General features: G+C 36.6%; 1 protein-coding gene across 11 annotated transcripts in view; it reads left to right on the top strand.

Moving 5' to 3' along the window:
* LOC131029723 (histone-lysine N-methyltransferase ASHR1) overlaps positions 1-23,269 on the top strand; it is a 295,469-nt gene that overhangs the window by 205,804 nt on the left and 66,396 nt on the right. For 7 of the 11 annotated variants that reach the window (XR_009102815.2, XR_009102821.2, XR_009102814.2 and 4 more), the window contains 2 exons: positions 2,559-2,622; positions 14,134-14,301. Coding sequence is in view for 5 of the 11 variants with exons in the window: in XM_057960357.2 (XP_057816340.1) it covers positions 2,559-2,622; positions 14,134-14,301 (232 nt within the window). In the remaining 6 variants the exon portion in view is untranslated. Of the gene's footprint in view, positions 1-2,553; positions 2,623-14,133; positions 14,456-23,269 lie in introns of those variants that run through there. The other 4 variants (XR_009102819.2, XR_009102820.2, XM_057960384.2 and 1 more) reach the window with 3 other exon arrangements.

Here is a 23,269-nt window from a genome sequence, read left to right as displayed (position 1 = left end):
TTCGATAATGAAAGATACTCCCTAGCGGTTAGAGCGATTTCACATAGGAATCACATTGGTATTCATTGAGTTTGGATTTCGGGATTTTAGAAAAATGAAGATTTTCAAGGTCACTTAATTTGCGGGTTTGAGCTCATTTTTGGTGTGACATTTGAGGAAGTTGGGTGGTGTTTTTTTGGTGCAAGTTTTCTGGATGGTGTTTGGAGCAGGCCATGCACATTATATGGTAGGCTGTATCCACTCTTGAAGCTCATAAGGGCTAAGTATGGGGTCTTTAAACGTCCTTTGATTTCTAGGTTACTGGTTTGTGATAAGTATTCAAGTGTTTAGCAGCAGGTTTGAATTTGCTGTACTACATTGTCAATGAAGGGATGACATGATTTATCCAGGTGAAGCGCTGGTCTTTAGACCCAGAAAACCTTATCACAAGTGACGCCTAGCAGGGTATTGGCCATTGCCACTTATTGCAGGATGGAGACAACTCTTTGTAGAAGCTATTTGTTAAATTTCTAGTTCACCTCTGTACCATACTTTGAGTTTGGACATGATTTAGCACTTGTGGGTGGCATTTACTTTTGGAGGAGATAAAATATTGCCTAGGAAGTGAGGTGCTAGGCTCCATTTGGCATTTCCAGACCCTTGATTGTGGAATACCTGAAACTGGAGGTGTATGAGACTTGTTGATCGTTCTGTACAAGTACTTTGACACGATGCTAGAATAATGACTGAAACTTGTTTTGACATATCTGTAGTAGCTGGTCATTGGCAGTTTGACCGAGTTGGTTGGAGCTGGGCACTCTTTGGGTATATTGCCATAGCAGGGAGGGGTATTCTTGTGGAAGGAATGGTGAAATCAGAAGTTAAACACAATGGCATTACAGTTCAATCTATAACAAGAAGTCAGCAGTCAACATAACTTCCATTTCTGAGGTATATTGTGGTGTTGGGTTGCTCGTTATTCTCATCATGTTTAAATTACATGGTTAAATGCTACTCTCCAATAAATGTTTACAACAAGGATTGTTTCCTTGAAATATTAAAATTGAATTTAATGATAGTAGAGCCGCTTGTTGTAAATTATATAAATACTCTATGACTGTATTATTTTTCATTACATGTTCATTGCAAGTTTATGTTGTGATTCCATTTGGCAAGCAACTTCAAAAAACCATTTAGAGGCGTTCTTATAATATCCATAGTATGTGTCATTCTAAATTTAGTTCTTGTTTTTCTGCTGTAAATATGTATATATTTATGATTTTTATATGTTTTTTGTATGGATGTATGCAAATGTACCTAGACCAAGAAAAAAATTCTGCCATACAGCCGTATCTTACCCACATACCTGTTCTATACCCAATTCTGATTTGGCAAATTAGATTAAATCCATACATCTATTCAATTCCATCTTCTTCTAATTTAATCAGTCATTTCATTGTTAAGCAGAAATTAAATATGGTCAAGTAGGTGGCTTATGACATGCCTTTAGGGCCCTTTGTTGCTTGTGGTTATTATCTATGTAATGTTTGAAATTTACAAGCATTGTTTTCATTGTGCAATGATGATCATATTTTGTTCCATGTTAACACTCTTGTTTTAATTGTATGTGTGTGTGTGTGTGTTGGGTTTGTGTATGTGTGCGGTGGGTTTGTGTGTGTGTGTGTGGTGAGTTTGTGTATTATTAATAATGTGGAAGAAAAATTGTGAGGAAGATGTCGTTTATGAGGCAATCACCTTGACCAAAAGATTTGCCAATCTGGAAGCTCTGGGATGCAGGTCTATTGGTACTTGTTTTATTGGACCTCTCTAGTTTTGGGTTGTTTTCTATGCATTATCCACTATGTGCACAATATCTCTATGACACGTTTAATATTTTCTTAATTGTGTGTGCACTAGGCATATGTTAATTGTAAATAATACCACATGGATAGCAATTGTGAGAAAGGTCTTTATGAGGCATTAACTGCAGCAATTTTTTTGCCAATCTACATACACGCTTTGAGGTGCATGCCTCTAGGTTGATGTATTAGCATCCTTCCTCTTGTAAATAATAACATTGCTGGAGGGCTTGGGGTCATGCTGAAGCTGTTTTTAATCTGATGTTGTTTATCTAGAAGCTGTTTATAATCATGGATTATCCCAGTGGTGGTATTTGATTCCAAATAAATATTGTCCTATTTCAAAAGGGCTCAAAAAGGGGTATTAAATTTCCATCCTAAAAGGATTACCATTGACGAGGTACCACATTACACTCCTCATTAGGCTTTGACAACAAGCATTCGTGGAATCGACAATTAGAAGTCTGTTTGAGATGAACTAAGTAAAAAAAGTGTTAAAGCATGGTAAGATTTTGTATAATCATCCTTACTTCATATCTTACACAAATTTTTTTGATGTTTCAATATATGTTCAAAGTAAAACACAGGAAATTTGAGTTGTTTAATGGTATTCAACACGTTTAACTAACTGATATGACAAATACTGATATTCGCTGCTTGGTATTTAGATGTTTTAAAATTTTCATTAGTTTCTCATTCTTTTGTTTTGTTGTAGTGCAGGGGCTTATCCATCAATTTATCCTTTGGTGGGATTACAGTACTATACATGTGGGAAACTTGAGTGGTGAGAACCAGACTTTAGAATGTGCATTTTCATGAGTTTTTTTGCATGTTTTCTATTTATTTCAATACCTCTTCCTAAATGTGCTTGAGACTTATAATGTGGAAGATAGCTGTTGCTGATGCGAATGCTCAGAAATGAATACGCTCATTTCTTTGGTTGAGCTATTTCTACTTACATAGAGTCATGTTTATTGTTTATAAGTTTGATTCTGATTATTTTAAAATATCCCTCTTGAATTAAAATAAAAACAATAAGTAGGTAAGCGGATTTTCTGTTCTTATGCATACACTTATCTATTCAATAGTTTTAATTATTTGATTACCATAACTTATATATAGTATGTGAATCTTCCAAATGAATTTCCAGGTCAATTTTCACCATCCAAAAGTTATAGATGAGTAGGCATTTATCTTTCTTTCACTTGTCTAGGTTGTTCTCTAAGTAAAGCAATCTTTGATGGTCCATACAAAAGGCAAGTGTGTAGTCGGCAAAGAATAAAAAAATATGTTGTTGTCAGCTAAATAATAAAGAGTTATATTTTGTATTTGTGGTGTTAGTCCCTGACCAAGTTGTTAGTTGTTAGGTGGTAGATACCAAGGGTTGGTGCCTTATGATACCGAGGGTCTACTATTTATATGTACTTCTTGTTCATAGTCAAGGACTGCTCTGATGATACTGTACTTACATATATGAGAAACATAATAAAGCTATATTTTGAATATGTTGCAAGTTAACTATATTCCCATGTTCTGTAAGTCTATATTCCATTTACTCTGTGTTGTGACCTTTTCACACATCACCCCATTGAGAATGGGGACCCTCCCTTTTTTCTTGCTTTCTAGGGTTTTTGTTAGAGCCTTGTGGCCTTCCGGCATCAGTATTGCCAACTTTCTCAATTTTGAAAGGTCCGAGTTTTGGAAGTCATAAGTCAATTTGTGCAAACTAAGGTCAGAACAGAGTCTAGACACCGTCAAAGTGCCTAGAAAGGCCGAAGGACGAAGATTGCAATTGATTTGGGTAGATTTGGACAACTTGCTATTTTTGAAAAAAATTGCTTTTTGCTTTTTCCAATTTTTTAGGAAGTTTCGTTTTTGGCATTTTAAGCACCATCCCTGAAATGGCTATTTTTAGAAAGTTTTTCCTATTTTTTAGGGATCCTTGCTTTTTCTATTTTTGGAAAGGGATGTAGGGTTTGCACTGTTGGTTCTGAGATTCACTGAAAATGATTGTCAAATTCCTCTGAAATTCAAGTTTTGTTCGAAAAAGCCAAATTCCTAGATTTTAGGGATCCACAGGAATTCGGTGGATAAATGGAGTATGAATTTCAAATTTCAAATAAATTCGAGAGGAATCGCACGAGTTGTGAAGATTTTAAGTTTTGATCTCATGGTGCATAAGTTTGACTAAGTCCGCCTAGCAATGAAGATCAGAGGGTCAAGACTTAGGCAAAGTTCGCCCTGAATAGGTCTCACAATGAACCAAGTACGCCCTCACCTTGGTGCATAAGGGTCATGAAGTCCGCTTTGGAAGGGACTTAACTTGGTCAAGAAACTCACAAAGTCCGCCATGTGTAGGGTGAAGAGGGAGAGAAGCGATTCAAGTCCGCCTTGAAGTGTGTGGAGACAACTAGTCAGAAGTGCATGAAGTTAAGAAAGTCCGCCTAAAGGTGAAGGAAGTAGCATGTGGAAGGTGCAAAAGGTGCAAAATTTTGAGCAAGTCCGCCCTCCTAAAGTGCAAAGAATGAGTGAAGTTCGCCTGTTGTGACGTTTTCACACATCGCCCCATTGCAAATGGGGACCCTTGCTTTTTTTGCTTTTTAGGGTTTGTTTTTTGGTCTTTTAGGGTTTTGTTAGTTAGCCTTTGCATTTTGAGTGCTGTCGGGGAGATCAATAGGATAGCAAGTCTGGCTTGAGTGAAGTCCTGGTCCTGAAATTTGGCTAAGTCTGAAAGTCCTGATCCTGAAAATTTGGCTAAGTCTGAAGACCTGATCCTGAAAATTTGGCTAAGTCTGGAATGTCCTGATCCTGAAATTTGACTAAGTCTGGAAACTGAAAAACCTCAAAAAAACTAGATTTTGCAATATAACTCTTGGAGGTTTGAAACCACTCTCAAACATCCTGAAAGTATATATGGAATATAACTTAAAGTATAAGTGACATCTCCTTATACTTAAATGTTATATTCCATAAAAATTATCCTGATAGAGAGTTCAAAAAGTCAAATTTCGCTCCTGTCCTTCATTGAGGATCCAGAGCGAATTTCGCTCCTGTCCCTCTCCAAGGGACCAAGGCAAAGCGCTCCTGTCCCTCACCAAGGGTCCAGGGCGAAAAGGCTTATTTGAGTCATTCCTGGCCTTGCTTGGTCAAATTGGAACATCAAAGGCATGGTGGAGGACGAAATGAACATGATAGAGCATCCAGACTTGATCAAAGTCAATGAAATGATGGAGTTTTTGTCTACAAAGGTAAAAGCGCTCCTGTCCCTCACCAAGGGACCAGAGCGATTTTCTTTATATACACATTTTTAGACCTTTCTTAGACTTTAACTTTTATTCATAGCATGAAGTAAGATGATATCTTCCTTAGCCAAGACATTTCATGGTGAAAAGTGAAGCATTTTGGCCTAGAGGGCAAAATTCGCTCCTGTCCCTCGCTGAAGGACCGGAGCTTGAATTCCAAATTTGCATTATCCTTGCAAGATTTAAGTGATTTCGCGATTTGAAGAGGTCAAGGGAAGTATGTTTTGCCCGTTGAATATAACTTGAGTGGGCCACAATGAAGAAAATCAACCTAAGTAACAAAAGCGCTCCTGTCCCTCTCCAAGGGACCAGAGCGATTTTCAAAAGATGCTCCTGTCCCTCTCCAAGGGACCAGAGCGATTTTCAAAAGATGCTCCTGTCCCTCTCCAAGGGACCAGAGCGATTTTCTCACAGGACAAATTTCTCGCAAAGGTAAAGCGAATTTCAAGTTTGAGGCGAATGAAGAAAGGCATAATCGGTCCATTGGAGATAATTTCGAAGACTAGCAAAGCACAAGTGAGCTTATAATTGCAAAATCGCTCCTGTCCCTCACCAAGGGACCAGGGCAAAAGTGCTTTAAGGCACACTCCTTCCAAAGAAGGAATGAATTAAACTCAAGGTTCCCAATAAAAATGCTATTTTGGACGTCCAGGAAGAGACTTTGAACGTGAAAAGCAAGAAATACAAGGCCAAAAATGAAAGGGCGCTCCTGTCCCTCTCCCAGGGACCAAGGCGAGATTCTTAACAAAGTGATATTTTTACCATGCCTAGACGCCAATGTCCTCCAAATCACATTAAATGCCAATTTCGCTAAAACTCCAAAAAAAATTCTAATTGAATTGGCATTTAATGAAAATTGCATAGCATTTAATAATTAATTTTGAGCCTTGGAAAATCGTTTTTTTTTATTAATTGAGGCATTTCGAAATTAATTATTATTAATTTAAAATTTAAAAGAAGAGCGCTTGAGGTATCATTTTTTATTGCTTAATTAAGTCGGCCTCTTCCTTTTTAGTTTTATTTATTTTTTGGCCTATTTTCATCAAGTTGGCCTATGGGGAGGTGAAATGGTGAGCGCTCTATATATTTGGGGTGTGTTTTTCATTATTCAAATCATTCACTCATTGTTTCAAGTGCGATTTGGAGAAGCAAGGAAGGAGGTGCGAAATCTAGCTTGTGTGGAGCGAATTTCTACCAAGTGTGGAGACTAAGGAAGGCGAAATTCATCTTGAAGGCTATTGGAGAGGCGAATTTCTTGCTAGATTGGAGGATAATTTCCAGATTTTTTGAAGGTGTTGAAGGCTAGAGATGGTGGAGTTGATGCTTGTGAAGACTAAAGGCGGCGCATTTTGCTAAAGGGAGTCTTGATTTACATTTTGCCTAGCGAATTCTCCTATTTTTGCATTTTTTTTTTAGAATTAATTCCCAAGTGGAGGTATGGCGTAATCACCTTGGCACCATTTTTGAAGATTTAAATTTTGCTATGAAAATCCTAAACTAGGAAATGATAACTCAAGATTTATCATGAAATTTCCTAATTAAAATCTTGAATCTTCCTTTTAAAGTTTAATTTTTAGATTTCAAGATATATTATTAATTGTGAAATGTTGTGTAGGTATCAAGATGGCGACTCCCAAGCTCGAAGCATCGACAAGGACGGTCTCCTCAAGGATGATCAAGCAAGGACAAGGGCGACCTCCTCCAGCCTAGCATCGACAAGGATGGCCTTCTTTGGACTAACGTCATCAAGGGCGACTTCTCCAATCCAGTATTCCAAGGCGAGGTACAACAATCATCCTGCACATCAAGGACAAAAGAAGTTAGAACAAGGGTTCGTTGAAGAAGCAGATAGTTCCAGATGAATTAATTAAAGCTAGCTTCTCAACAACATCAAGTTGAATATCTACCAAGTTACAAGTGTCAGACGAGGTGGCATCCTAGTCATCACTTCTCCAATCAGTGTGGTCCACCTCAGCATTTCCAGATTCAATGTACCTAACTCATGGAAGGTGGCACAAACTCCGATGTACCTACCCCAGCTATCCATTGGTGGAATTTTCTAGAGAGGACATGTGTCCAAGCAATACAATTTTATCATTGGTCAAGCATTAAATGTTATGTAATGGTTGTAACAAACCCTAATTAGGGTTTTCATTGTTGAATCTTGGCCATTGATCTCGAATTGATCTAAGCCATCGAATTGTATTGAGGGCACTATATAAGCCCTGGCATTTCATTTTGTAAAGGCAATAGTTAGGAATAGTTGGAAGCAGTTAGAAGATAGAGAGAGAATAGCAATTAGAGTAGAGTAGAGAGAGAAGGCAAAGATTGTTGCCAAGATGTTGTTGTAAAAGACTTGTAACTTCATTGAAGAAATGGTGAAATTTATGGGTCGATTCGACAATTTGCATGGTCTTTATACTTCTCATATTTGATTTCATGTTATTAGATGAGTGGAAGAAATGTGCTTGATTGATGGTGGAATTCGTACATCCATACTACTAGCAGTTTGTTGATTGCAGACTTGCCTTGCGTAGTCAACTGGAATCGTTCAGCTTAAGCTTAACTTCAATTGTCGCTTCTTCATTGATATGCATCAACCTGATGGTGTCTATGCCTGCAGTGATGATTTGAACATCATAAAGCTTTCCTTCGAAGATCGCACTAACCTTGTGGAGATGTTCCTGTGATGTCAAAACAAGACTTAGTTAGAATTTCATCAAAGATCATTCATTGCTCTTACATTCTTAGTGTTAGGATTAGATCCTTTCCTCGCCCTCATCTTTTTTCCTTTTTTTCAAGTCAAAGCTAGTAAAATCCTGTGTTCCAGCAATATTCAAAGCAAATCAGGAAGTTCAGTCATCAAGTGTAAGTCCCCTTGTGATTCCAGCAAATCACATCATACCACAGAGAGCTTATCCACACGTAGAGATCCTACATCGAAGAACCTTGGACTCATCCTGATTGATCCTTTTTCGCGATATCTTCAGCAATCAGAGGCTTTACTCAAGAGAGGATAAGGTACCTTTAGGTATTTTATTCTGTGTTTGATAGTGTACAAAATACACGTCAACACCGCCCTACCTCACTTGCAAATGGAAATAACTTCAATGAAGTCCGCCCAAGAGCATGGTGTATGGTGCCTAACTTAAGACAAGTCTGCCCTACCTCACTTGCAAATAGAAACACTTCAATGAAGCCCACCCAAGTTTGAAGAATGAAAACAATGAAGTCCCCTCATAAGATACTTGCTAATTTGGAAGGAAAGAAGATGATGTTAGCAAGATTTCCCATTCAAGTTCGAACTGAGACAGGATTAGAAAGTGTTTTCTTAAGAGAATATTGGAGATCAAGTTCGAACTATAACTGAAAATTGTTTTAGAAACTTGCATTTTTGAACTGAGATTGAGAGTTCGAACTAGATAAGAGATTGAGAGTGTTTCAAGCATTATAATCCGTAGAATAGAGAGATAGTGGCACCTGATGGAAGGATTCTCACAAATATTGAAGAAGTAGCAAGTAGAGAGGCCTTCCACATCCCTGAATACCACAACACGATCTATATAATCAGGGATGAAACAACCCAACTATACAATGACAATGTAGAAGAATATGAGGCTAATATCAACCATTCATGGTTGGAGAAACCTAGGAAAGGTGTTTTCAAGATACCTAGGCTCCTTGTGAGGGCATATTTCAAAGAAGATTTCGGAGACCTCATTGTTTTACTCAATAGAGCCATGGGCAGCCAGCAGGGTGCTCCTTTCGAGCCATGAATGTACTATTTTATCCATGAGGTAATTGCTGGCGTTAAGATGATAAACTGGGCTAGAATCATCAATGATAATTTGGATGATCAGTTGAGAAACTTGGAGAAGAATAGAACATTTTATATGAGTTCTTATTTGATCTATTCTTTAGCTAGGACATATAGATATAGAGGCCTTGTGTGCGGAGGAGCTGTTGGAAATAAGGAGAACCAGTTCGCAGTCTATGATTGTTATCCACAACTGCACCTAGAGGAGAAATTCCATTTGAAAAGAGTTATTGATGCATTCCTAATGCATATGACGAGAACCTTTTAGGGAGGTCTTCATTAGCGACTCTCTCAAGAGTCAAAAGATTTTATCAGCACGTTTGGGTATTGGTATATCCAATAACCCAGGTTCACCTACTTAATGACCCAGGGGTTCTCTAGACAGCCGTATAGACTACCCATGTTTCCTACAACAGAATGGTACTTCTTGAAGTAGTAAGACAGTTTGGAAACTTTATGATTGTGCAAAGAAGGAAACAAAAGACAGGTGCATCTTCTCTCAGTATCGAAAATGGATTGGAGACATGTCCATCAGCCCAAGCTGCTACACATGTCGACAAGGAGATTCAATGGTACCCATTCTTTCAATATCAAGCAAGGGGCCATTTCGATTCTTTTCATTGGATGAAACAAGTTGATGGAGAGTGGTTCGAGCATAGACCAAACCTCGAAGATTATTGGGCTAACGTAGTTGATAACTTCGAGATCAGAAAGAGATTTTGGTCCAGGATCCCATTGAGCTTGATCAGGGCATCCAAGGTATTCCGAGTGGTAGACCAACTTGAAGAAGACAATGAATATGAGCAGCCACATTATGCCACCCTGAAGAATGAACCTCTTTCTCTAGTTGATTGGATAGAGTCTGAAAGATCTGACCTGGGTGATCTTATGAGACTTGTGATTGAATACTCCAAATGGTGGGCAGCTCAGAGAACAAAGGAGCTCAAAGCAAAGAACGTTGTCTTCACCTATTATCTCATGGGGACTGATGAGTCCATGTCTTCAAATCACAAGAGTACATCGAAACCCAAAGAATCTAGAAAGTGTTGGGTCAAGGAAGAGAAAAGAGCCCACTGAGAATTCCATAAGGGCTAAAGGAAAGAAAATCACTGGAGATGCAGATGTGAGCAGAATGCACAGGTCTGTTAAAGGTCATTTGACTATAAGCGCTACATCTACTGCTCCAGTAAGAATTGAAATTGAGGAACAAGAACAAGATAGTAAAATGGGAGCTAATGAGACAAAAGTTATTCCTCCTGTAATTGAGGAAATCATTGAGGAAATGGTTCAAGAACCAAGTCAGCTCTCTATTCTCACCAGAGTTCTAGAAGCTGAGAACCTAGAACCTTAAAGAGAATTCCTCGATGGCATAGTTACTGCACCTAAGGAAGTTGAAGATAATTTTGAAGAGAGTGGCATGTAACAATCAACCATCCCGGATTGGTTGAGGGAAAGAATGAAAGCCAAGGTTCCTGAGGAGGTTCGTCAGGTAGAGAACACAACAACATTCTTGGCTGAATTGAATAAACCAGCTGAAATAAGACCACCTAAAACAACTAAGAAGTTCTCTTTGATTCAGAGAGATAGTGCAGGGTTCAAATCAGTACAGGTAGTAGTACCAAAGGCAGGAAAAAATCAAGATAGCATTACTCCCGAGGACTATGAGGTCACTACTATAAGTTTGGGGAAGACCACCAAGATTCAGGAAGTTGAGGATTTCGATGACTCCTTCAATACCATGAAGGAAAGATTGAATAAGGAAGTTGAAAAGAGAAATAAGGTTGAAGCTGAGAATGAGCAATGAAAGAAGTATGTTCAACACTTAACAAAATCACTTGATCGGGAAGTACCAGTTGTTCCTCCCGCACCTCTTCCACTAGAGTCAATGAAGGATTATGAGGATATGAAGACTACATTCAGAGAGGCCAAAAAATGGACTTCTAATGCCCTGGAGCATGCTGACATACTTGTTGCAAACCTGGTATCAGCATATGACTCCACCTTTTCCTTGTTAAGCAAAATTCAAGACATAGCTGAAGCTTGGGAAGATGTTGAGGAGATTCAAAATAGAATAATCCCACACTTAAAGACCATTAGAGGGCTTTCTCATTAGGATTTGGTAGATGGAGAAGTTATTCAGTTAGGGGATAGATATGATTTCAGCACATGGTACATTGCTTTGACAACCAGGGTTGAATCTTTGAGGAAATCCGAAGCTAAGTATTTGGAAATTGAAAAGATTGTCAGAGGTACTCAGGACAAGGTTTTTCTCGTAGCAGCCGAGATATTGCAGCAAGATGAAGTGCGAGAAAAACATTTACGTGCAAAGAATCTGAGGGCCAAAATTCAAGGAAACTTCTTCAAAGTTTCAAGACCGATTCTCAAGGATGATCTCACTAGGATTTCGAGATTCTTACTCATTGATGAGAACCTCCTAGCACAAGCGGCTGACTGGGAAAACACTCTCGCCACATGTACTAATGACGTGGACATGGTTGATTACCAAATTGGTAGTTTGCCGAGTGTCACCTTGGAGGAGGTTCGATCATTAGTGTTCAGATACATTGCATCTACTGAAAAGGAAACTGGATGCCCACATCAGTGAAATTAGCAGCTATGCCACTTGTCTCCTTCTCTTCTGTTCAAACTGTTAGAGTTTTGGGAAACCCTAATTTGGGTTTTGATCTTTCAATCTGGGCCCTTGATCACTGTTCGATCTCGGCCATTCAAATATTTTAAACTCCTATATAAGGTTTCCTCCTCTCATTTGGAGAGTGTGAGGTTTTTGAAATATTGTCGCAAGGTCATTTTTAGATAATACATTACTTGTGTGCTTTTTCTTAAGGCTTTGTAATCTCTATTATTTGAGTGATTAGCAAGGTTTTCAATTTCTTCAACACCTTAGTTAGATTTTATTTCATGTTTTTAGATTGAATGAAATATTTGATAAGTATTGATTCATGGTGTATCTCCGCTCATACTTTTGATGAATAGATGATTTTTATTCATTGTGCAAAGTTAGTCTGAGCTTTCCATTTTGTGTATGCTTAAACTTCCGATCATAAGCATAACCCTTGAAGATTGCATCCGCTTTGTGTAGTTGTCTTAAAGTGAGGCAAAGCAAAGTGTGGTTTATTGAGTTCACCAAATCAATACCGTCTCTTGAATTCATTGGAGTAGAGTAGACTTCTAAACCCTTATCCTTTTTATCCTTTTTTTTGAAAGTCTTAACACGAAAATCCAAAAAAAGAAGAGCACCAATTCATAAACCCGTCTAAATCCCAAAGTTGTGAACAATTCAAGCATAAGTCCCTTTGTGTATTACCAGCATATCACAACGCCTATTGAGCTTATCCACACGTCAAGACCTGACAAAAAAAACCTTGGAATCGCCATATGATCTTCTCGCAATCTTAACATAAGCGGTGATTTTTCAAGAGAGGATAGAGTGTCATCGGGCATTTTTATTCTAATGTTTGGTATATGATAAAACGTACACCAACACTCTGTAATCCTGTAAAGTAGCATAAGTTAGTAAATATTTGGCATAATTGCCAATACAAACTCTAGCCAAACATAACTCGTAGACAAGAATCATGGCTTTCTAATGGGACAGCTTGCTGACGAACCAGTACAAGAGGATCAATTTAAATTTATGATAGTTATTTTGAAAGATTATCAAAATTTCATATTTTAAGGAATATTTGAGTTTTTAAAGAATATTTTAGAACTTTATATATTTTCAAATATTCTATAAATTTTCTGAGTTATTGCCAAGTTTTTCTCCGAGTTTTTGTGAAGTCCCGAGTTTTAAATTTGTTTGGGCCTGCTGTGTTATTGCCAAGTCTTAGTTTTTCAACTGAGTGATAGTATGTGGAATAAATCTGCACAGTGCAATATTAACATTGCATAATAAAGTTGGGGACAAAGTTTGGTTATAGTTGAGAAAAGAGAAGATGAAAGAAAAGTCAAGAAACTTACACCACTTTGATATAGTCCATTTAGAATTCTTGAACAAATAGTTCAGATTGTTTTCAGATAGATCTGTCACCTAAACCTTACATAAAGATTTATTCTGTTGTAAATGTGAGAATATATGTCTCTTTGAGCCTTTTATGCTAGGTCAAGGACCTTTTCTTTTTCAGTTGAAAATCTTGTGTTCTATTCTCAAGTAGAATTGGACAAGGATGCTGTTGTACTAAACAAAGACAATATCAAAAATAGGGACATGAGACATGGCAGATTGGTCTAAGTGGTCAAAAACCAGGCAAGGACAAATGGTATGATATAGACTAGGTGAGGGAATTGTTTCCCCATCTATTGAACTGGTTATCTTTTGCAACACAAAGAGCTAGTATGATCCAAAATGGATAAAAAGAGTTAGTGAAGTTGAGTAACTTCATCACTAATCATACTCTAGAAGATTTTCAATAACAAAACTCATAAGATTGAGACATGGTAGATTGGTCTAAGTGGTCAAAAACAAGGCAAGGAAAATTGGTATGATATAGACTACCTGAGGGAATCGTTTCCCCATCTATTGAACTGGTTATCTTTTGGGACACAAAGAGTTAGTATGATCCAAAATGGATAAAAAAGAGTTAGTGAAGTTGAGTAACTTCATCACTAATAATACTCTAGAAAATTTTGAATGACAACACTCATAAGATTTGTTTCCATAAGGAAAATATCAGAAACGGATACAGGAAAATTTAACATGTTAGGATAGGAGCAACAGTGACTTGATTGATCTGGGCTTTTGCTATTAATGTCATGCTGAGAAATAGGCACCAGTAACGAATTTAACTGCTGCCAAAAACATAATACCATTTTGGTACTACAGCCAAATTTGTCAATGAACATTTTGCATACTTAGCATATAATCCAACTCATAATATGCTTCTTTGTCAGGGTTGACTATCATGCCTGAAAAAATATGCAGCTCTGCAGTTCCCCATCAAGGTCTCCCTTTCAACTTTAAATTTTGTAGTTAGCGATGAGGTTGATACTGTCAACAAATATTGATTGTTGGAACATACGTTATTGTTCTCATATCCATCTTCATCATTTCTGCATCTCCATTTTGGATATAATTTTGTAGAATTCCAAGGGAAAATGAATTAAAATAAATTTTAAAATTTAATATTATATGTGACTTATTATCATCCTTTTGTAGGTTTCTTGAGAACACAGTGGAGGCTCTTAAGTTTTACTCAAAGGCTGCAGAGATCTTAGCTGTTACACATGGACACAACTCAGAATTTGTGAGGGAACTATTTGACAGAATACAGGAAGCACGTGCAGAAACTTCTCACTTGAGTGCGAGCCATGATCACTATGATAGGTGATCTTTTTTATGTAATTGTATCTTCATTCTTCTCTAGAAAGTTTCATTTGAAATGGTTCTGTAACTCTCATTGCCACAGTTTCTTTGTGGTGACAAAATTGTATTATACTATTAACCGTTCACAGGAAAGATGATATTTGAGAATGTTTCAGTGGTCCCTGTCCAATTATCAGTGTTTTCTTTAACTTATTTTTTTAAACTTAAACAATCCATTTGCAAATTAGACATCAAAACAACTTGCCAAAATGAAGAACTGAAAGCAAAGCATGCGCCACAACATTTCACACAAGGATACCAAGATTTTTATGTGGAAAACCCAATAAGGGAAAAATCACGATGAGAGCTATCTCACAATATAAATGAACAAGTTTTACAATATAATTTTAAGGCTCACTGCCTAAAGAATCTCACTACCTAAAGAAGCTCACTGCTCCTTGATGCACTTGCTAAGAAAGATACAAAGACCTGTTGAAGAGATTCACTATCTCAGAGCAGGATACATAAGATTAGAATGATAAACATGAACTTGAACTACTATAAAAGTTGCATATGTCATATGTGGAAGTTGCAATCCCTTTTTTGCACACTTACTCCATCTTATTGATACATATCACAACTAATTTGTTCTTCTATATATGTCCTTTGCAGCATCTCAAAACTCCAATTAGGTCAGCTCCAAGATGACCCTTAGATGAAACATGTAATACAACATAGGTCAACTTCAAACACATGCATCATGATCTAAAATGAGTTGCGGATCAACCCAAAGCATAATTGGGTCCAAAAACATTGAAACACATCCTCCAAAGAAAATATTGAAGGGATCAAACCGCAAGTGAAGGAAACAAGACTATCAACCCATCATCAACAACTCCACCAAAACAGTCAAGTGCACACCAGTATGACACCTTGGAGGAACTAAGAACATAATATCGATTGAGATATGAGAAATGTAGACTATCCGCAATATCTCTACAACCTTATTTTGAAGTATTTGATAGTTAAGTGCTGGTGCAAGTAGAAAAACATATTGAATTGATGAGAACAAAGCATCCTAGACTAACTATATGTAAGATGCCTTTCCGAAATCTGATGTAAAACCCTGATTTTTTTTTTCCTTAGACAATTTGACAAACACTTTGCTTCCAACCTGTATGCTTGCTGGTTTGGTGTTACAGTTTGATTGTTTTGTTTTGATTGGTACCAAATATGTTTTGGATGCTTGTAAATGATCACTAAGATGTCTAGTCAAAGCTAAGATGGAAATGCAATTCCCTTTTGTATTTTTCAGATGCATATATATGACCTACTCATGAGAAAAGTACACCTGCAGCAGATAGACATTAATACAAACAGTTGGCATGCAAACTCAACTACAATCCTCTTATTCAATGCTGTTATAAAATGGTCTAATTACAAACTCTTATTATTATGCTCTACCAACAAATTACAATGACTGATTTTCCCACTACCAATCCCTAACATAACAAGATTATGCCATGTCTAATGGCTGCGATTTTCTACAGTCTGATTACAAGAAAATAACATGAGAATTCAATGAAAAGAACCTGTCACAAGTTGCTAGAATGATCTGTTGATGATGACACGAACCCTGAAAACTATAGTACCAAACTTGCAATCTAAACCCCTTGATTATCTTTCACAAATCTACTCAAACACTATAGCGTTTTTTGTTCACATGTTACTGTAGCAGCAGTTAAAAGCTTGCAATCTACTCTTTAATGGCTACCAATGGTAAATACCTAGGTATGTTGTAGATAAACCTCCAAAAACTTCAAACCCTAGATGAAATTCTTCACTTTTAAGCACAAATAGAACTCCTGGATGAAGCCCTCTCAAGCCATAATATCAGCTGGTATTGCACAACCTCAAAATTGCACAAACATAGAAGAGTTCTCGTTCTCCAATGTTGTAGATGATCGAAACCCTTGTGTATTTCTACACTCAACTCTCATATCAAAAAGCACAAGTCAAAATAACATCAAGAATGAGTTTGATTTGCTTTTTGAAACCCTTTTATATCATCTCAACTCTTAAGTGCCTTTAATCCCCTTTTGAAATCCACTTTTAGGTTTTTCATAAAACTTTATAATGCCTTCAAACTTGAGCTCTCATAGTCATGAATAATAAATGCACTTAATATCATTTTAAATAATATAACTTGTGTGCACATTAACTTTATAAAATACTTAATATTTTGGCCTCCATAAATCATAATCCTTTAATTCACTTTTAAATCATTTAAATTGAGGGTAATGGCCTCATTGTGTATAAAGTGACTTTATAACTTAATAATTGCACTTAGTAAATGATTATTAATAATTAATATAACATATCTCCACAAATAATCATTATTTCTCCATTCCTTTTGAACCTGGGAGTTAACCATTATGTTCACTACGCATCCAACTGCCTTACTAAAACTAGTAAGGGTCCCTCTCTATCAACCACTAATTTACTATAAATAGTAAATCCCTCATTATCTGATCAAACTAGTTGTGCAAGGGATCGACACTGCAATCATAGCCTGTACAAGTGCCCTGTTATAAATAGAAACCATGACTTTCCTGAAATGATGACTTACTATAAATAGTAAGTTAGCCAAACAAAGTCCATTGAAGGCCAAACATGAACATATATTGAGCTCTGTGAGAAATAACACATTGATCTCTGCCAAATGGGACCCTCTAACCATCTGAGTTAGCCTACAAGGGCCAATGATAGGGTAACCATTCATAAAGCGAGAGCGGCTAAAAAGGGGACATTACAGTATAACCCTTCGATGCTTAGGATATTGCATTATGGTACACCAAATGAATTGAAACTTGTATGAATGAATCTTTACGTCTCTCTAATCATATCCCCAAGTTTGCACAACCATATCTATTACTTTGGAGGAATGCAAAGCATTTTGGTGAACATTTGAGACACTTAAACTTGCTATAGTGCAATATGGATAATAGTCAACTCAAACTCTTCCGGTAGAAGATATTAAGGCTTGAGAGCCTAGAAATAACCTCCTAGGTGACTGATAAACTGAACTCTAGAACCACAAGGCCAATTATTGTATGTTGGAGGAATGCATACCAAAGTACAGAGACACTAATTGAGGAAAGCATGCAATTTATGCCTTAGACAACTTTTCTCAACAATACAATTATGAACAAAGATTCATTTGTCATTCATTTAACTCCTTGAAGTATGCAAAAACCAATCAATGTGATTGCACTCCTCATCCAAAGCATAAACAATGTGTAACTAACTTGACCATGTACATACAATAGTTCTAGATGATCTTATTGTCATGAATGCATATAATGATCTTTCAGATTGAGTTGTTTGTTCTCAATCATGCTAATTGCATGTCTCAAACTATGTCAAACCATCACTCTCAAATATGCTCAAACCACCTCTCTCAAATGTGCAGTTCTCACATCATTTCTCAACCTCTTCAACTATATCATTTCATCTTTGTACAAGTATGATAGGTTATAAGTTGACATCAAGTTGACATCAATGACAACACATATTGCACATATTGCCAATCATCTCCCTTGTTGTCATTGATGGCAATACACATTTATTTACAATTTTTCTCTCCCCCTTTGACATTAAGGGCAAAGGGCATGAAGTCTCCTACTTATGACAAACAAAATTGTGCATGTAATCCCCCTAACTATATGATCTCTACCAACAACACTCACTCGTAGATGGAGATTCCCCAAACATAATGTTTTGAGAAAAAAAAAACAAAAAAATTATACTGCAAGTCTATACAAAGCCAAAAATGTCTTATCTACAATACTTTTACCACTCACTTAAATGGCAGAATACTCTTGTAGATTACCTTGAGTTGAGTAAGAGTTGTGTTGGTAAACAAATTTGTCATTGCGATGTTGTTTCCAAAACTAACCCTGTTTGCCTGAAGAACACTGACAATTGTTCCAATAGTTGGAGAGATTGCAGTAAAACCACAATCTTCCTTTGTGTTTGAGAGGGACAACTCCCTTGTATGATGGAGTTATTTAGGATTTTTGTGTACTTTGAACCTAAAACTACATAAAGAAGAAAATATGAAACTAAAATGGGATGGCTAACAAAAACCCCAATAGTAGACATGCGAATACCATTTGAGATTCACAATGGATAATGATTACAAAGGGGTTTAAGCACAAAATAAGTATTGATATGTAATAACGAAGAAAGAAAGATAACAATCTCAACATATACGAGGAGATAAGTTACTTTTACACACTTAACTCAAGATACCAAGAAATGACTATGTTTCATTACAACAATTGCATGTATAACCAATGATTCACGTAGGTATATAAAGGGATCACTAAATCAATGTACGAAAAATTAGTAATAATAACTTAGAAGACCATTTAAAACATAAGAACAAATGCATTTTTTACTATCTTTGTGAGATTATACAATCTCAGAAACCCTTCTATACATAGTGCAAAATCAAAAGTCATTACAAGTTTCTCTAAAAATTTCTCTAGAGTTTCCCCCTCTAAAAAGTTCCCCCCTACATTACAAAATAGCCTAGTATTTATAGGCTCCATAGGATAACTACCTAGTAACCAACTTTTCATTTTCGAGTTAGAAACTATGTCGCTTTTGCACAAAAAGAGCTTAGTTAGAAACTACTCCATTTTCACACAAACAAGGTCTATTTTCTACCGTTTAGTTACAATGAGTGATATAAGTTGCTTTTACAAAAAGGTAGCTAGCAACTCCTAACTTTGAAGAAAAATAAACGCATTGATCTCATCGAGGTTGTTTTTCATCTTCACTTGCTTTCTCTTTGATATCTTCTAAAGACATTTTGACATTGAGCATTTTCTACACTTGGTTGAATTTTGTTGCATATTACGAACTGATGCACATCTCTTTTATGAAAACATAAGTTGGTGTATAATAGAGAAGGAATAAGATGTACAAAATCAAATTATCTTCAATCAGAGCTTCACCAACCATAAGTTCTCATATTGAAGATCCAAACTAGATGGTTGTTCCAATGAAAATGAATCTTATTAAATCTCTGATAGTTCATCTTCCATTCTGCTAGTTGGTAATTCATCTATTTTCTTTTTTCATCATACTCAAAGGAACTATTTTCAAGTGACAACTTATGTATCACCATTACAAATACATTTTAGGAGGCATTTTCAGTTTAAGAGATACCGGATTGCAATCCTCTAAACATTTGCACTCTATACAATATGGATAGTCGCATGTAGCCCTCATAATGATAGCTCAAGACATCTGCACAAGAAACATGGCGATTAAGAAAGTAATGAGAATCAGCGAGCAAGAAAATTCTATATAGTTCTAGTACACATGATATTGGACTCTTCTTTCATTCCTTGCTACATACTCAAAAGTTTCTACAGTGCCTTCTGAAAAATAAAAGGTCCATATGTTCATTTCTTCCACACATAGTTTTGGCTTTCATCTTCTAAATTGTTTTTCCAAGTCTATCCATTTTGATGTAGAGCAAGTCACCCAAGGTACAAAAGAACTTGGATCAATCACCTACAAAGGCACATGTGGCCCTTAAATGGAGATCTTTCTCCCAACTCACCTATCTTCCTCACTGGGTCTCTTAGACATAGACCAATTTGGGCACAATCTTGGGGTAAGCCTCCAACTGACTCAATACTTCAAGGGAAGATTTGAAAAACATCTTAGGGCATCAAGACAAACACCTTCCATGCATTGGTAAGAGTCTCTAACAAGTTCTTTGGTGAGTTGCTTAACAATCGGACCAATCTCTTTGTAGCCATACTTAGAGGGTTTTCAAGGCTTAAATTTTTGTACGGATGATTTCAGGACAGAACAAGCGCATTTATGAGTACCCTTTTGGCTCATCTACAACATATAAACTTGGATCTAGGGGTTGTTTCAGAAAGTGTCCCTCTATTTTTTATTGGTAATTTGCTAACTAGGCCTAATTAGGCCACTTTTCCAAAGCAAGTGCCAACTAATCAAATGACAAACCTCAAAAATCAACTCCATAGGCTGTAACACATCACATGGGAACCAAATGTGTAGGTTACAACTTCTATTTGCGCCATCCAAGTGTTAAACAACAAACCCTCACTTCTACCTATACTCACTAGGCCTAACACATGGGGATGTTAGGTTAATTTTGCTCCAAAAGTGCTCCAACCTTCATTTCCTACGAAAATGCTTCAAAACCCATCTGTAGCACCCCTATCCCTTCCATTCCACCAATTTTGGCAATTCACAAAGGTGGAATGGAGGTTTTATTTACATCTTTCTCTTCAACCCTTGGAACTAGGGTTTCTATATAATTTTCAGTAAAAAGCTTGCAAAATGCTCAAAACCTTATGAAAATGAATGAAACTGGTGCCAAATGAAAGAAGACTCAGAGTAATTTCAAATGCATCCAGTCTAAGAGCACAACTTGTTTGTACAGGCACATGATTCACATTGCAACAGGGAAAAAACAGAGAAAATGCAGGAAAACGAACTTTGTATTATTGCTTCTCTTCACAAATTCCACCAACAACAACCTCCTCGAGTTTTTGGAGGTAGATTTATATGTTTTTTCCACCAACCAACTTGGGAACCAACGTTCATAACAAACTTTTGAATTTATGACCGTTGGTTCTTCCCAATACACCCTAAACACCTAAAATGTGATATTGCATCTTTGCAATGGTTTGACACCATGGACAAAACTGAACCATTGGTCCCTACATGACTCCAATCTGTACAAATAGGTTCAAAGAGGTCAAATAGACCTTGATACAATGATTAAACATCATTGGAAGCATATTGACAACTTTTGCTTCCTTATGGCAACATTCATAATTTCTTAGCAATTTTGCACAATGGACCCACAAGGGTTTCCTACTACATTGGTGGACTTCAAATCATTACAAAATGGTCCATAGGACCTTATTTGACACCAAACAAAACATTATGTGAAAATTTTCCTTATGGAGGCATGAAAGGCATTGAGCACATTTGGATTGATAAATGCCAATAGATGCATTGCTCATTTCATGATGTGACTGAGGATAAATGATGAATGAAGCTATGTAGAACAACCAACCCACTTCATGGTTCCCTTTTCGATGATTATGAGCATATTTGCCATACAAATGGCTTGAATATTACGAGTGCATAAAACTTGTGGCTTATGAGCTATATCAAAGGACTGGACTTAGTATAACATTTTGTAAAATCCAAGCAATTACCATGCACATCAATAGTGTGCAATGTAATCAAGCAAGAAAATATTACAATCATAGTTTGCAACCCTTGCAAGTGCTAATCATGCTCTTTGACCACCCTTAGTATATCTTGTGATTAGTAATGTCTAAGGTGTGCATTATGTGAAATGGTTCACAATTTCTATTCGACCACATCTTGCATGAAAGTAAAATCTGTGAATAAGTTTGTGCCTTAGTCTAACAATATGGGAAGGTCAGTTTTAAATGTAGCATTTTCCTTACCTTCTACATTCCAAAATCCTCAACAATGCCTCAAAATAATCTCACATCACCACCTTTTCCCTTGATCTAATCGCTCACATACATTTGTCAATATGGTACACCATTTCTGCATATGCACTTAAGAGAAGAACATAAGTTGCAACATTTTTAGGATCTAAGTTGAAAATCAGTGTTGGAAATACTCTTTGTTTCCTAATAAAATCCAATTGAGATAGCTTTCATTCTTACCCACAAGATTTAACTCATGTGATCTCTGCTAAAAAAATCCTCAACTCAAAGGACCATTATGAATTATTTCATTCTCATTTTCATTTACGAATCCTCATAGCCAGCAGTAGAAATAAACCAAAGTTTTCATTTTTCCAATGGCTATTTAGTTTCTACATGCAAAGTTCTTTTTCTTGGAAATTTCAAAGCCTTTTCATCAAATACATTTTGTGCAAATCGTGCAATCATTGCCTTCAATGAGATGACATATCCTTGAGGCATTTTGCAAAATGGTTCAGTGTTGTCTATATGCTTCCACAATTTAATTTTCACTTACATTTCTTCAAGTTTTTCAATCATACAATTTTCTTGCTTTGCCTATGATTCTGCAATTTGCATGCATGTATCATTGAACACATGTGATGAAAACATCTGCCAAAACTATCCCTGTCATCATACTTTGATGGATGCTCTTTCATCAGTACGATCTAGATATCTGATCCGACGAACATTATTATAGTGCAGGTATATTTTTGAAATTGTTCCATTTAGAATCAATAGTAATCTCCACAAGAGTGTTGCCCTATCAAGAAATTCATTTTGTGCATGACTGCAATCACGACGTTCGATATGTAAACTACATTTCTTACTAACATTCTTCCTATCAAACAGTTTACCCGCCTCTCCTATGCTTCTCATTTTGCATGCATGCGTGTCTACCTATGCATCGTTTTCCATGTGATGACATTTCTTTGAGTATTCAAAAAAATAGTTCATTTGCACTGTCTTTGGGGTCAACTGATGTTTCGCCAATAGTTTGCAATCACTACATTCAATTTCTTGAAATGACATCTCTTGAGGTAGTTGGTCAAGCAATTCAAGTGTCTTGTTTATGATTCCACATTTTACATGCATGTCTATAGAGCATGTGTTGTAGAATTTGGTTTTGCACCTGCCACTTTCCATCACTCAACAATTTCTAAAGCCTTTGCTTACTAATTCTTATGTCGCGGTTAATGCATTCCATGCAAACACATAAATGCACCTTGTCTAAGTTTCAATTTGCATGCGTGTCATCTAGATAATTTCTAATCGTGATGTTTGACAAAAAGCACCCAGCCACTATGCTTTGATGAATGTGGATAACCTGTTCGCACCTTAGGAATATACTCGCAAAGGTTGTAGAACTCGGCCTCACTCCAGGTGCCGATTGCATTTGTTTGAAATTTTTTGTTGCCTTT

Source organism: Cryptomeria japonica, chromosome 10 (assembly GCF_030272615.1).
Source record: "Cryptomeria japonica chromosome 10, Sugi_1.0, whole genome shotgun sequence".
NCBI classification, from domain to species: Eukaryota; Viridiplantae; Streptophyta; class Pinopsida; order Cupressales; family Cupressaceae; genus Cryptomeria; species Cryptomeria japonica.
The sequence above is the reverse complement of the archived record's forward strand: the minus strand, read 5'-3'. Positions and strand labels throughout refer to the sequence as shown.